The 17,100-nt window shown below is 36.4% G+C and overlaps 1 protein-coding gene across 1 annotated transcript in view; it reads right to left on the bottom strand.

Annotated features, from left to right (window-relative positions):
* Nucleotides 1-17,100, bottom strand: part of C5H5orf22 (chromosome 5 C5orf22 homolog) — a 111,443-nt gene that overhangs the window by 41,282 nt on the left and 53,061 nt on the right. The window contains exons 6-8 of the mRNA XM_053714617.1: nt 15,026-15,147; nt 13,932-13,998; nt 184-323 (exon numbers count right to left, since the gene is read on the bottom strand). Coding sequence (XP_053570592.1) covers nt 184-323; nt 13,932-13,998; nt 15,026-15,147 — 329 coding nt within the window. The remainder of the gene's footprint in view (nt 1-183; nt 324-13,931; nt 13,999-15,025; nt 15,148-17,100) is intronic.

Genomic DNA, 17,100 nt, shown 5'->3' with positions numbered 1-17,100 from the left:
TGCCTAAATGACATAAGCTATTGTTGTTTATACTTTGTTACATCCCAATGCCAAACTGTCCCATTTTACAAATACAAATATTGCAAAATCCATTCTATTCTGAAATCCAAACCTTTTCCAGCACCAAGCAGTTTGGATAAAGGGTTTTCTACCTGCTTGTAGAAACAATTATGAAATGCTTACCTAGCTATTGTGACAAGAGTTGGTTTTGGCAGGTGCTTCAATAAATGTTTCATAGATTGGACAAAACCTTCTATCTCCATCTCTGTGCTGACATGATGTGGAAGCTCAGCGTAATCGCATGTAAGACCAGCCTGGTGGATCTTTATTTAAAAAACAAAAAGAGGACATAAAGAATTTAGAGGCTTAAAGGTTATAAAGTATATTAATGTAACAATGTTGCTGGGGAATGCGTAGTAAAGGCGTTATCTATCTTTTTAAATAATAACAATTTTGGTGTTGACTGTCCCTTTAAGTTTAAATATGTGATTTCACTGTACGATAATGCCATGTTTCAGTAATCTGTTTGCATGAGTTAATCGTAATTGATTGACTACTAGCTGGGTATTTGTTTAACACTTCAGGGGTATTTGACAGAACAAATGTTGACCTATTCATGATCAGATTTTATAGACAAAATGTAGTATACAAATAATGTTATATTTAGAGACATAAGCGCAATGATGCGTGCGGTATTCTTAAAGGGACATTATAGAGAAAAACATTACATTCTCTCATTTATTATATCATGTAATTGTATCACTATTGATTCTGCACATCTATGTGTTTAACCCCCTGAAAGAGGGTTTAACTTGTAGGTAAAGTACCGCTCCTATGCTGCAATGCCAATCAGTAGTGCTAATTGCATGATCCAGCTGTGCAACTTAAAGGGACATGAAACCCAATTTTTTTCTTTCGCAATTCAGAAAAATTGTGCAATTTTAAACAACTTTCCAATTTACTTCTATTATTTAATTTGCTTCCTTCTCTTGTTATCCTTTGCTTAAAGGTTTATCTAGGTAAGCTCAGTAGCAGCAAAGAACCTAGGTTCTAGCTGCTGATTAGTTGCTGCATATATATATATATATATATATATATATATATATATATATATATACCTATATTGATTGTCATTGGCTCACCCATGTGTTCAGTTAGAAACCAGTAGGGCATTGCTGCTCTTTCAACAAATGATACCAAGAGAATGAAGCACATTTGATGATATAAGTAAACTGAAAAGTTGTTTAAAATTGTATGTTCTACCTAAAACATGAAAGAAATGTTTGGGGTTTTATGTCCTTTAAGTACAGAACAACACTTTAACCATAGGTAGAATTGCAGGTCAATAGTGACAAATTGGCATACTCTAACAAATTAAAGCATGTAACATTTTGTTTACTATAATGGCTATTTAAATATATAAATGTAATTATATATAAATGTAATTATACAAGATTATTTGTTGCTGAATTCACATATCCAAAAAAATGGTGTAAAACGAATTAAAAATATTCATAGGATAGCATCAAACACATATGCAGAAGATATTATGTAAATGTTATTAAAGGAACACTAAACCCAAAAATTTTCTTTCATGATTCAAGTAGAGAATACAATTTTAAACATCATTCCAATTTACTTCTATTATCTAATTTGCTTCATGTTTTAGATATCTTTTGTTTAAGAAATAGCAATGCACATGGGAGAGCCAATCACACAAGGCATCGATGTGCAGCTACCAATCAGCAGCTTCTGAGCCTATCTAGATATGCTTTTCAGCAAAGGATATCAAGAGAATGAAGCAAAATAGATAATTGAAGTAAATTAGAAAGTTGTTTAAAATTGCATACTCTTTCTAAATCATGAGAGAGAAAAAAATCGGGTTTCATGTCCCTTTAATTAGGTCAAAATGACCTAATACTCCACAAAAAAAAAGTAAATATTATTTAAAATATTACAAGTCTAAGTTACAATATAGGGCCAGAGTGGAGTGGAGCCCAAACCTTTGTGCCCGAGCGATAAGGGGTTTATCGCGGGTGGTTGTGCTTGTCGGGCTTACCGCTCACATTACAATGTTGAAAGTACACGTTTATTAGCGCTTCACTTGTAATCTGGCCCATAATGTATATTTATCATGTATTATAGTCCTGCTGTTTACATATTAAATCGGTTGGCTTTGCAAGAGCAATAGAAAGCCAATATGTGTCTAGTCAGCCAAGTAGGGATTTGATAAAAAAAACACATCTTTAATGGAATATGAGTTCTAGTTATTTATCAGAATAAAATGGAGAGGTTATGAATGCATGAATGCCAGTTCCTCATTATACTAAAGGGAAATTAAACACTAAATATATTTTATAAGCAAGGTATTGAGTTTATTCCCTCTGCCTCCCTCTAGACATGGGTGCTGCCATGTTAAAATCTATCGTTCACTGCATCCCAGTGCTGATGTGTTTACACATGCAGCTACTCTCCTTCAAGTACCTGCAGTGTAACCTTGGTTCCAAAATTGTGGCACCCATAATTAGAGGGAAGTGGATGAAATGTATTCAGTGTTGAAAGTGAATGTACATTTTTAAGAATTAGTGCCTGGTTTTGAAAAATACTATTAAAAACAGGGGCACCTTCATTCATGAAAATGTACATTGCGCCGTATTTTTTTACAAATACTTACCATTCTCTTGTGCAAAAACATAACCAAGGAAATATTTTAGGAGGAAAAGCTAAATCACCAAAGATTAAAATAAATAAATACAAATAAATTATTGGCTATTTTGATTCTGGTGGAAATCCATTACATGACCTAGTGGTTCAGCATTTTTATGGGGATACAGTAACTACACCCCAATAGTCAGGCTTTCTCTGGGAAAGTCAAAATAAAAAGCTGAAGTCAAATGAATAAAAAGCAAAAGCAGATCTTTACTGGACATCAACATAGGCAATGTAGGAAAAAAGGACCAGAAAGAATAGCTTGCAAAAAAAATAAATAAAAATGCCACTTGGATTAGAATGTATGGAACCTTTAATTAAAACATAATTTATGCTTACCAGATAAATTCCTTTCCTTCCGCATAGGGAGAGTACACGGCTTCATTCCTTACTGTTAGGAAATACAACACCTGGCCACCAAGAGGAGGCAAAGACATCCCAGCCAAAGGCTTAAATATCACTCCCACTTCCTCATTACCCCAGTCATTCTGCCGAGGGAACAAGGAAAAGTAGATGAAATATTAGGGTATAAAAAGGTACCAGAAGAATAAAATAAATAATAGGGAACCGCCCATAGACAAGAAAAAACGGGCGGGGGCCGTGGACACTCCCTATCCGGAAGGAAAGGAATTTATCTGGTAAGCATAAATTATGTTTTTCTTCCTAAGATAGAGTCCACGGCTTTATTCCTTACTGTTGGGAAAACTATACTCAACCTCCAGAGGAAACAATGAATAACGGGAGGGAACAAAAAGGAAGAGGCTGACCCTATTCTGAGGGCACCACAGTCTGCAAAACCTTTCTCCTGAAAGCTGCTTCACCCGAAGCAAAAACATCAAATTGTAAAATTTTGAAAAAGTATGTAACGAGGACCAGGCTGATCCATAGAGGCCTCATTCTTAAAGGCCCAAGAGGAAGCCACTGCTCTAATGGAATGAGCCGCTATCCTCTCAGGACGATGTCCCGCCATCTTGTAAGCTAAGCGGATGACACTCCTTAACCAAAAACATAGGGAAGTCGAAGCAGCCTTCTGCCCCTTACGCTTCCCCTAATAGACAACAAAGAGGAAGATTGTCTAAACTCCTTAGCAGCCTGAAGATATAACTTCAAGGCGCAAACAACATCCAAATTGTGAAGTAAGCGTTCCTTTGATGAAGATGGATTAGGACACAAAGAAGGAACCACAATCTTCTGATTGATGATGCGATCTGACACAACCTTAGGAAGAAAACCTAATTTAGTACGTAAAACTGCCTTATCTGCATGAAAAATCAGATAAAGGGGGCTCACATTGCAAAGCAGAGATCTCAGAAACTCTGCGTGCAGAGGCAATAGCCAATAAAAAGAGAACCTTCCAAGATAACAATTTAATATCAACGGAATGCAGAGGCTCAAATGGAACCTGTTGCAAAACCCGAAGAACAAGATTTAGGCTCCAAGGAGGAGCCCCAGATCTAAACACATGTCTGATAAAAATCAGAGCCTTAACAAAGGACTGCACGTCTGGAAGCTCAGCCAGTCTCTTGTGCAATAAAACCGACAGGTCCGAAATCTGTCCCCTCAGGGAACTAGCAGAAAGGTCCTTCTCCAGCCCATCCTGGAGAAAAGATAAGATCCTGGCAACCTTAACTCTGTGTCAGGAAAAACCAGGCTCTTCACCCCAGAATAAGTAGGTCCTCCACACCTTGTGTCATATATGCCAAGTAACTGGTTTCCGAGATTGAATAAGAGTATCAATGACACTCTCAGAGAAACCTCACTTGGCTAAGACTAAGCATTCAATCTCCACGCAGTCAGCCTCAAAGAATCTAGATTTTGATGAACAAATGGACCTTGTAACAGAAGGTCTCTGCGACAAGGTAACTTCCACAGAGGAGATGAGGACATCCCCTCTAGATCCGCGAACCACGTCCTTCGTGGCCACGATGGAGCAATCAGAATTACTAATACCCGCTCCTGCTTGATGCGGGCCACCACTCGAGGAAGAAGCGGTAATGGAGGAAAAAGATACATGAGTTTGAACCTTCAGGACACTGCTAGTGCATCTATTAGATCCGCTTGGGGATTCATCGACCTTGACCCATGCATGGGTAGCTTGGTATTGAGACGGGACACCATGAGATCTATCTCCGGCATCCCCCACTTGCTGCATATCTCTGCAAACACCTCGGGATGGAGAGACCATTCCCCTGGATGGAAGGATTGCCTGCTGAGAAAATCCGTCTCCCAGTTGTCCACACCCGGAATGTGGATTGCTGACAGCGAACAGCTGTGGGCCTCCGCCCACTCCAGAATCTGAGATACTTCCTTCAACGCCAAGGAACTTCTCGTTCCCACCTGATAGTTGATGTAAGCCACCAAGATTATATTGTCTGATTGGAATCTGATAAACTGGGACAAACCCAGAAGTGGCCAAGCCTTCAAGGCCTTGAAGATTGCCCATAGTTCCAAAATATTGATCGGGAGGGAGGACTTGACAAAAGACAAAGAATGACAGGGGTAATGCGGAAGTGGGAGGGATATTTAAGCCTTTGGCTGGGGTGTCTTTGCCTCCTCCTGGTGGCCAGGTGTTGTATTTCCCAACAGTAAGTAATGAAGCCGTGGACTCTCTCTATCTTAGGAAGGAAAATGCAGTTACTGGAGTTAATCTTCCAAACACTTTTTCTGTTTCTTTTAGTAGACCAAAAGTTCATGAACTCTTGCATGGATTTCCATATTGAACATACTTTTAAGTCATAGGAGATGACATGACCAGATGAGTAATCCAAGACTAAAGAAAATAAGGTTTGCACAAGAATATAATGGCCTCAAAACAGTATCAGAAAAATACAGTATTTAAAAAGGAGATTGCACACACAGCACTAGCAGCTAAAGGGAAATTAATGAAACCAGGATCAATATCCCAAAAATAAAAGTTTATTTTAAACCAATACAAATGTAGAAATGTGCAAAAATAGCAAATAACTAAAACACCTGCAGGTATATCACAAATACACTATAAGCAGTCTTGCTTTATGTCATCTCCCTTAGCAATAAAAGTAGCATATGATTAAAGACAAAGTTGAAAACAGTTCCTCTGGAATAAAAACAAACTCACATAACGTACAGTAGAGAATATGGGTCCTCGTATGTAAGGTTTTGCAGACTCACTCTCATGCAGTCATTATGTTAAGCGCCTCACTAGCATTACACTTGCGGCGTGTCTAATGTTTGCCAAGTCTCTGTTCCGTCGTTCACCTACGGAGGAGGGGCTTTTCGTGGATAACAAACCTCCCCTTTTATGAAGTTGTAATCCAAAAGATGGTATCTGAATAAATAAATGTTAACTATCCCTCTTAGTTTCTGAGCCTCTATTTGAAGGCACCCCTCCGCTCTTTGATACGGATGATGAGCTCCACAGGGGGAAACTACTCAGGGACCTGTATACTGTACTTCTTCTGGCTCCTCTCTGTCGTCACAGAGCCTCACAACAGCGCTTCTCTGCTGTTTTAAGAAAATCTGATTTTTAACAGCTCTATGTAATCCATTCCACATCTTACCACATATCTGAAAACATTCCTCAGGAATAAAGTAAATATGCGTAAAAAATATTTACAGTTTTTACATTAACAGGTTATCCACATCACTCAGACTTGCTATTTGTTTCTTGAGGTTCAGGAAACTACTGCAATAAGCAATATCTTAGTTTGGTCTGCATGACATCTATACACAAAAAAAGGAGAAGAAGAGAAACTATAATATTAATGTTAAGCAATGCGGGAAACAGTATAATCCGAAGATGTTCTATACTTATACTTACTGATTGCATAGAAGAATATCATGAAAGTGATAAGACATAGAATAATAAGTGATTATATTTAGACAAAGGCTTCCGATGTCTACAGGTCTACCCTGGGGAGAATCAGCAGATCTTACAATCAAAGAGTATATAAACTCTTAACTGATTTACTTAATTGGAGTAGAATAGTCTATACATTCAAAGTACAAAGCTAATCCTAGATTATTCTGTATCCCAAACTCTAGCAAATCCTGGTAAACCTCTTGCTTTACCCCTTAACCTATAAGACCTCAGAGGAGGATTTCCTAAATTTAGGACACTCCATAATACAAGCTGAACTTGTGGTTTCAGTGACATGAAAAAGCTTAAAAATACACCTCTAGAAAAAGAATAAGCATGCAAATAAAAGATATAGTCCAAACAGTGACACACAAATACTTACAAATCCAAAAATATGGATAACAAAAACAAAAATCCAAAAATATGGATAGCAAAAACACTTACAGGCCCATTTATCAAGCTCCGTACGGAGCTTGAAGGGCCTTGTTTCTGGCGAGTCTTCAGACTCGCCAGAAACACAACTTATGAAGCAGCGGTCTAAAGACCGATGCTCCATAACCCTGTCCGCCTGCTCTGAGCAGGCGGACAGACAACGCCAGAAATCAACCCGATCGAGTACGATCGGGTTGATTGACACCTCCCTGCTGGCGGCCGCGAGTCAGCAGGGGGCGGCGTTGCACCAGCAGCTCTTGTGAGCCGCTGGTGCAATGTTAAATGCGAAGAGCGTATTGCTCTCCGCATTTAGCGAGGTCTTGCGGACCTGATCCGCAGTGTCAGATCAGGTCCGCAACACCTTTGATAAATGGGCCTGTTAATGAGTGGGCAAATAGATAATTCGGAGTAAAGGAGAGAATCCAAAACCCATACATACACCTTGAATGTTCCTGCATAGTATAGATTGTCCCAGGGAGTTACAACCAAATGCCGATTCACAGAGAGGAGGACTACAGTAAAACTGTACAATTCTGTAATTGAACCCGCTTGAAATTTCTTTACTGTAAAATAATTCAAAGATGCTTGGGAAGCGCATAAGGCTATCCTAAGAAATAAGTAAATTTACACAGCACAAGTAATATGGGTGGACTTGATGGGCCTTTTGGTTCTTATTTACGGTCAAATTCTATGTTTACACTTCCATTACTGGGCCAAAAGGTTGCAGGGAAGGAGGTCCAGGTATAACCAGACCATAATAGCAAAGGAAAGATTAGAGTAAAGCCACAATCTTTTTTCTTTCATCATAAAGCCACATTCTTTTTTTTCTATTTCAAAAAACACAACATAAAAACCTCCACACAAAAATAAATAAATGATTTGGAACCCTTGAATATAAATACTCAAATTTACACACAAAGAGGGATATGGTTGAACACAAAACACACTTAATATTTCAAATGATTATATAAACTGAAGTGAATGCGTTGTGTGGAGACATATCTACCTTTTGACACGCACTTCTTTAGACAATTCTGTCTTTAGTCTAGCTGAAATAATGCGTGTTTGTTTCCCTTTATTGTTTTATCCAGTGGTTTTCACTATTATTGTCTATTTAAGAGATTCAGTGCCCTAGAAAAAAAACAGAATTTGCTTCAAATAGACATAATGGGGTTGATTCCAATCTCTCTGAGCAAAAAGTGGGAAAATCACCTATATGGATAGCATCAGCTTCAGGATCACAATGCCCAGGACCATGGGTTTTGCACAATATTTTGGCAACAAAAGAGAGACATCAAACTCAACAGACAAAAGGGGCAAAACCTGCCTTTTCTACATGCTTGCCAGTATTCCAAGAGCATTTAAATTAAATATAGAGAGAATATTGTGCATGTGCAATACACACTGAAATGGACACTGACGACATTTTAGCTGTATATCAATATATGATCTAGATTAATTAAACCTATATTCCCTATTTGTATATGAATTTAATAGACAGATAGATGATATCTTGTACAGGTAACAAGATCTGCAAGAAAACAGAAATCTTGACAGAGACGTCTAGAATTGGTGTTTAGTTTTTTGTTCTTAAAATGTAATTTTACATTTTGTGATTTTAAGGTACAGTAATTTAATCTTCTTAAACCGGATTTCTATCAGCAATCACACATTTGTGATTGTAATTTAACACTTTGACGTTCCACCTTATTTACTGATAACCAAGATCAGTTGCAGGAGTTTTTATTATAAACCAAAAAAAGGCCCAAAAATCTTGCTTTGAAAAATCAAGATTTATAGTATCTTGAACCTCATGTTGCAATTGTCTTAAAGTAATAGATATTTGAAAAAGACAGTGTAAAATCCCTTTATAGAATATAAGTTGTGGTCACTTTCTTTTTATGAAAATTAATTTCCTGCAGGGTTCTTCATGATTTTAGATGATAAACATGTGAAAACTTAAAACAAGGTTTTCTTAATGAACAATATTACTATTAAACATCACTGATGGCCAGTATACCCATATACAAATGGCATACAGATAGCTTAAGACTTATAAATAACGCACTATCCAATTGTAAAACACACCCAGACTTCATTAACCCCATTAGCCCATTTGGGGTTTTCAATGAGCAGTATCAATTCTTGGTAGTTCAGAGTGCCATTGTGGGAGAATGAAGTTAGACTATTGTGGTAGTTATCATTCTTGCTATACAAAAAGAGAAAAGAAGAACAGATAGGGGCTAGATAGTACTCTTTCCTTAAATTATTGTAACAGTTAGCTGATATAATCAACTGTACTATGCAAAGTGTGATTATAAGTTAAAACATAACTTTAATAGTAATCATTAAAAAGAGGTAATAGAAACCTTTCACCACATTACCCACCACAAGTAACTCTAAAAATATAAGAAACGCTGTGAGTCACTCCCCCTGTATTCCTGGCCAATAACTGGAAGCATCGGCTTCAGGTGCCAGGAGCAACTTGCACAGTGGTCTTATCTGAAAAAACTTAAACAAACAGAGCACTGAATATTCTGTCCTTTTAAACCCTTTTCCACAGCGTTTTAGCCTATTGTGTCATTTCTTCGACACAACACACGACATAACTTTAATAGTAATCATTAAAAAGAGGTAATAGAAACCTTTCACCACATTACCCACCACAAGTAACTCTAAAAATATAAGAAACGCTGTGAGTCACTCCCCCTGTATTCCTGGCCAATAACTGGAAGCATCGGCTTCAGGTGCCAGGAGCAACTTGCACAGTGGTCTTATCTGAAAAAACTTAAACAAACAGAGCACTGAATATTCTGTCCTTTTAAACCCTTTTCCACAGCGTTTTAGCCTATTGTGTCATTTCTTCGACACACGCCCCCAAGTGATCATATCATACCCATTGCCGGCTCATCAAGGGGCGTGGCTACATTTGCTGTGTATTGATTTGATCAAAGCCATATAACATCTGGTAACCAATCACGCTATGTTTCCTGCACATGCCTTCAAACGGGTTTAACTTATTTGTCATATGCTCGTGAAAGGGGGGTGACCGTCATTATATGCGTACTGATTGGTTCAAATCTGGCCGATATTATCAATGAGGGAGGTCAGAGTATTCAATAATACTGGGGCATGTATTGCATTTAATTTGCCATATACTTATATGTTATTATTTAGTATTGAATTACCCAGAACCTGAGATTTCATAGATCCAATGTGGTGGAGCTTATAAGTGTGACGATACCTGATTTAAATCTATCACCCATACATCCGATTTTTTGTGACATTTATTCAAGCCATGAAACTCCACTTATTTGGATCCCATAATTTTCATAGTTACCCAAGTCCGGTGTATTGTATAAATTAACATACCATATGGTAATTTGGTGATGGTCAGTACTAATGTTTAGGCAAAGTACTAACATTGCTACATTTAAGCATATAATATACAGTATAATGGTTTTAACTGTTTGTATTCTATGCATAATAATGTGCAACGTGTCCTAACCACTTCACATCACTTTTACATCATTATAGGAATACCCAGTAATTGTTGTTTTTGTTCATGCCATGAGGCATGACTGAATTCAATTTAAAAATCCACTGTGCTTCCTTTTGTAGTAAAACTTATTCAGTGTCCCCTCCTCAGAACTGCGCAAAAAGATGTTTAGAAAGATAAAAAGATCACTAGTGTAGCAAGACACTTCTTACAATGCCATAATGGAAACACTAGTGCCTTTAAATGCTGGGGTTTGGAGAAAGTGAGACCAAGCATTAGAGGAGGGGACACTGAACAAGTGTTACTACAAAAGGAAGCACAATGGATTTTTAAATAGAATTCAGTTATGCCTCATGGCATGAATGAAAACAACACTTACTGGGTATTCCTATAATGATGTAAAAGTTATGTGAAGTGGTTAGGATACATTGCACATTATTATGTATAGACTACAGTTAAAACCATTATATATTTTACGCTTAAATGTAACAATTTAGTACTTTGCCTAAACATTACTAAATCCATGACAGGAATGAAGCACAAACGGTTATTATGTCACACAATGCCCGATTTTGTTACAACAATCATAGTAAACACAATCACTTAACTAACCTGAGTATGGGACAGTAATACTGACCATCACCTAATTACCATATGGTATGTTAATTTATACAATACACCGGACTTAGGGAACTATGAAAATTATGGGATCCATATAAGTGGAGTTTTATGGCTTGAATAAACGTCACGAAAAATTGGATGCATGGGTGATAGATTAAAAATCAGGTATCGTCACACTTATAAGCCCCACCACATTGGATCTATGAAATCTCAGGTTCTGGGTAATTCAATACTAAATAATAATATATAACTATATGGCAAATTAAATGCAATACATGTCCCAGCATTATTGTATACTCTGACCTCCCTCATTGATAATATCGGCCAGATTTGAACCAATCAGTACGCATATAATGACGGTCACGCCCTTTTCACGAGCGGATGACAAATAAGTTAAACCCATTTGAAGGCATATGCAGGAAACACAGCGTGATTGGTTACCAGGTGTTATTTGGCTTTGATCGAATCAATACACAGCGAATGTAGCCACGCCCCTTGATGAGCCGGCGATGGATATGATAGGTTCACTTGGGGGCGTGTGTAAAAGAAATTACACAATAGGCTAAAACACTGTGGAAAAGTGTTTAATAGGACAGAATATTCAGTGCTCGGTTTGTCAAATCTAAAACACACATTGAAAAAGGCCTCTATAGCGGCCAAAACGCGTTTATTAAGTTTTTTCAGATAAGACCACTGTGCAAGTTGCTCCTGGCACCTGAAGCCGACACTTCCAGTTATCGGCCAGGAATACAGGGGAGTGACTCACAGTGTTTCTTATCTTTTAAGAGTTACTTGTGGTGGGTAATGTGGTGAGAGGTTTCTATTACCTCTTTTTAAAGGAACACTGAACCCAATTTTTTTCTTTAATGATTCAGATAGAGCATGCAATTTGAAGCAACTTTCTAATTTACTCCTATTATCAATTTTTCTTCATTCTCTTGCTATCTTTATTTGAAAATCATGAATGTAAATCTTAGCAGCCAGCCCAATTAAGGTTCAGCACCATGGATAGCGCTTGCTTATTGGAGGCTGACATTTACCCACCAATAAGCAAGCATAGCCCAGGTTCTCAACCAAAAATGGTCCGGCTCCTATACATCACATTCCTGCCTATTAAATAAAGATAGCCAAAGAACAAAGAAAAATTGATAATAGGAGTAAATTATAAAGTTGCTTAAACTTGCATGCTCTATCTGAATCAATAAAGAGAAAATTTGCGTTTAGTGTCCCTTTAATGATTACTATTAAAGTTATGTTTTAACTTATAATCACCCTTTGCATAGTACAGTTGATTATATCAGCTGTTACTATCATTTAATGAAAGAGTGCTATCTAGCCCCTATCTGTTCTTCTTTTCTCTTTTTGTATAGCATATATTGTAAGAGGCAGCAACGAGGTTTTTAGGTTAAAACCTGAAATCTCATAATTTCCTTATATTATCATATCAAAGTGCCAATATTTTTCCTTTTTTTGTAGTTATCAATCTTGGCCATGTTTGACTAAGAAACAAAAAAAAGTCAGTTCCCGTTTTTTCCCCCCATAATTTTTTGTTCATTATTAACAAAAATAGAAAAAAGTACTTCAAAAAGAATTACTGAAGCAGACTGATGAATCCAAAGTTTCAAAACAGACGTATTAATAAATACACTAAGTGGTCATAAGTATGTAGCTTGTAAAAATCGGCTATCATCTGTTACATTTTCTATAGAGTTCCAAACTGCCTCTGGAAGCCACATCAACTGTGCAATGGGAGCTTCATCAAATGGGTTTCCATGGGTGAGCAGCAGTACACCAGACTCACATCAGCATGCACAATGTCAAGTGTCGGCTGTAATGTTAAACACTCCACCACTGGATTCTGAAGAAGCAAAAAAGTGACAAGACAACACTACCTACCAGAACGCATAGTGCTTACTTAAAGTATGGTGGAAGAGGCAAAATGGTCTGAGGTTGTTTTTCATGGTTTGGGCTAGGCCCCTTAGTGCCAGTAAAGACTCATCTTAATACTACATGATAGAAAAAAATTTAGACAATTGGGTGCTTCCAACTTTATGGCAATGTAAACAAAGCGAGGTCCATGAAGACATGGTTTGATATATTTGGGGTGGTGGACCTCAAGTGACCTGCACACAGCCCTGACATCAACCCCACTGAACACCTTTGGGATAAATTTGGAATGCCGAGTGTGAGCCAGGCCTCCAATATCAGTGCCTGACCTCACAAACGCACTTTTGTCTAAAAGGGCACAAATGCCCACAGACACAATCCAAAATCTTGTTGAAAGCCTTTCCCATAATAGTCTAGTCAAAATTAACCTTCTATGATTCAGATAAAGCATGCAATTTTATGCAACTTTCTAATTTACTCCTATTATCAATTTTTCTTCGTTCTCTTGGTATCTTTATTTGAATGTGAGTTTAGGAGCCGGACCATTTTTAGTTCAGCAAATGGGTAGCGCATGGTGGTTGTTGGCTACATTTAGACACCAATCAGAAAGCGCTACCCAGGTTCTGAACCAAAAATGGGCCGGCTCCTATGTTTACATTATTGCTTTTTCAAAAAAAGATTCCAAGAGAATGAAGACAAAATAACAAAAAGAGTAAATTAGAAAGTTGCTTAAGATTGCCTGCTCTATCTGAATCATGAAAGTTTTATTTTGACTAGACAATTCCTTTAAAGCCATGTTTTGGAATTGGATGTCAACATACTTTTGGGATGGTCACATACATTTGGCCATATAGTGTTGATAACATTTAAAGAAGACCCCCCACAAATATTCCTGCAGCACAAATGCAAAATAAAAAGTAAAATAGCTATAGAAAAGTCAACTACCATTTCATAATCTGGAGCTCCCATTCGACTTTTTAAGCTTTGTACAAGCTGGGTAAGAGAGTTCATTCTGAAAAGAGATAGAATATTTAAAAAATGCATTTAAAATATCATATGAACGTAAAATAACGCAAAAGATGTTAAAAAATAACCATTTCTTACAGAGAAAAACCGTGCATAAAAAAAATATAAAACAATAAAGGATAAAGCGTTATTCGAGAAGCTTGGCTTTATTCCTCTTAGATCCTTTGAAAAGCCACTTGAGCTCCTCTCAGGACCACAAAACAAATAAATTAAGAACTCCAGGATGTGACTTACTGCATATATATTAGGAAACAACTTTGTACACTATGCTTTAAAATTAATTATTTTCCTGGAATGTCAAAACAAAATATTAATTATTATTAAAATGCATCTATTAACATATGCTTTTTTGTTTTCTTTTATGTTTTTAACAGTTAGACAGCAGATGGTAAATCCAAAATGCTAAATAAAACAGAATAAATTCACAAAATACATTTTTAAACTACATTTTTTTCCTATGGTTAATATAAGGATGCTACCAAAAATAAAACTGTGTATTTTACAGATCTAACTAAAGAGGTTGTTTTTTTTCTACTTTGGATTCAATTGTCTTTGTAAAAAATGCATTGAAAACAAGATATAATTCTAAAAAGTGCACATTAAATAGTTTTTAAAAGATATCTTTAACCTTTCAGATCTGGTTTCATTTATATTTGTTTATTATTTTGTATTAATATTCGTGAATTCAATGCAACAAATCATAATTCAATATAACAAATCATAAATGTGTGCAAATTAAATAGAAAAAATCTAAATTTAAAACCAGAAGACTTTTGATGACACAGCTTTGAATGATGTCCAGTATTTACTTATAAAGTGTTTCTTTTTAGTCTTGCTATTATATATATTTTTTCGTTACATTAGGAGGTATATATAATTACATGAAAGTGCCTGGGCCGGTAAAATAAATGAATAACAGTAAATTTAGGTCAGCAAGCTTAATATATTTTATAATATACATAAAATTGTAGACAATATTTGATTAAATGATTGCTCCTCATTGACAGTCATACCCAGGATTAGAAGCCCATCTTTGCACAGTCTCCTCACCATCATCCTCACAGAAATCTGCAAATGCTGCTTCAAGGTCCTCAAGTTGTCGTATACGGTTCTCTACGCAATCAACCAGGGCATCCTGCAAACCACAAATAATTTATTTTAATGTTTTAAGGAAAGCATTTTTATAAATGTATACTGACTTTGGAAGAGTAATTAAAGATTTTATGATAACTCTCTGCATATGAGTCATACATCCAATAGGTTATGAACACACATATCCCCATCATCAGCATGCTCAAAGTGGTGGTTAAGGGGCTAAGCATAATCGCAGGCACTTGCAATAAGAAAAAGACAAGAATGCATGTTTACATAATTCAAGATCCACTGCAAATATGCATACTACAAAAATATTTCTATGCACATTTGAAATACAGCACTGTATATTTTATTTTATTTTTTATATCCCTTTAATAGTCATGTATCACAGCTCATACTGAAATGTCCTGATTCTTCAAAGATTATAAAGCTTTTTGTGCGTGGCTTAAATAGAGAAGGTTTTTGATTCTATAACTCTTAACCCGTGGTACAGTCTACTAAACTTATCATTTTCATTTGAAAATTTTAGTTTACCTAGTGGCTTAATTCTGGACTGCAAAGTTAAAGAAACTTTAAAAACTAAAGATTCACAATAATAGCAAGGGTATACTTTGATATTTTTGCCATGCTGGTATTGCACATAAAGATCTAGTGCTGACATTTAATATTGTTAATACTCATTTTTACAACCAGTAATCAGAAGCAGAGTTAATAGGCTAGTGAGAAAGCAAACCACCTTAAGAAATTTGTCAAAAAAACAATAAATGGATGGTAGTACTTTAAGTAACATCTGACACCACCTTAAGTGTCCATGACTCATAGGACTTTAAATAAATCACCTTTGATTAAGAATACTAAAACTCTGGTGTTGCAGAGTCTGGATTATCTTAATAAAGCCTACAAGTGAAATGCATTAATTAGTAATCCAGAAGAGTTTGGTGAAGTTTATGCAACTGTTTGCTGTAGTAACCAACAACTTTATAACGATTCTCTAGGACTTGCTAATGTTGAAGAGCAAGAAAAGCTACACTACTCTATTTTACTGAGACCTTTTTACAGAATGTAAGTTGTTCAGGTCATTATTAAAGCTAAGCTTAGCTGGAAAATGGCAGATAGTAGTTGTTACTTAGCTGCAACACTGACTTAGAAGCAGTGAGCCTAAAGGTAGTACCTTTAAACAAATATACAGTAGGCATTGACCCATCAAGCAATACATTTCAAAGTTTCAGAGACATCTCTGATTTTCTCTGAGATGTATTTATAATATATTATTAAGTATGCAAGTTTTTTTATTTGTAGTTGAAGCATAATTTTATGGTTTGATGGATACATATATTAATATTGTTTCTTAAATAATTGTATTTGTCATACCGCTCCTTAGCAACAAGCTTTATGCTGACTTTTGTTTCCTATGCGCTTCATGATTTTTTTTCAGATAGATCTCTGCAGTAGTGATATTCCCAATAGACACATCGATTACCCTTGACCGCCTTGTATTCCCCTGCTTTAGTCTTTTACAGCATAACTCTGGCTTCCATCTTTGGCTAAGTATTACATTCCTTGGTGAGCTAGCTTGGTGTTCTTTATTAGTACTGCCAGCCCTTAATTAATGCAATATCTCTTAGTTTTAGTTTGAATGAGCAGTAGAATTTTTTTGTGCAAATTTAAAAGTTAATCTAATTATCCCTCCCCCTGTACTATGTGACAGCCATCAGCCAATCACAAAATGCATGTATGTATATACTGTGCACTTTTGCACATGCTCAGTAGAAGCTGGAGCCTCAGAAAGTGTTCATATAAAAAGAACCCCCCGGTAGGGCCTATAGTCTCAGGAATGGGGAGCCCCACTGAGGGCATCAGTAAATATGTAGACACTTTTTTTAAACCATTTTTACCTACTTTGAGTTCTTATGTACAGGACACAAATGATGTCTTGAGCAGACTTTATAATGTAAAGATCAGTGATAAGATCCTCTTTGTAGCTTTAGATGTA

Source organism: Bombina bombina, chromosome 5, assembly GCF_027579735.1.
Source record: "Bombina bombina isolate aBomBom1 chromosome 5, aBomBom1.pri, whole genome shotgun sequence".
Classification (NCBI taxonomy): Eukaryota; Metazoa; Chordata; class Amphibia; order Anura; family Bombinatoridae; genus Bombina; species Bombina bombina.
Note: the sequence above shows the minus strand (reverse complement) of the source record. Positions and strands in the feature narration are given on the sequence as shown.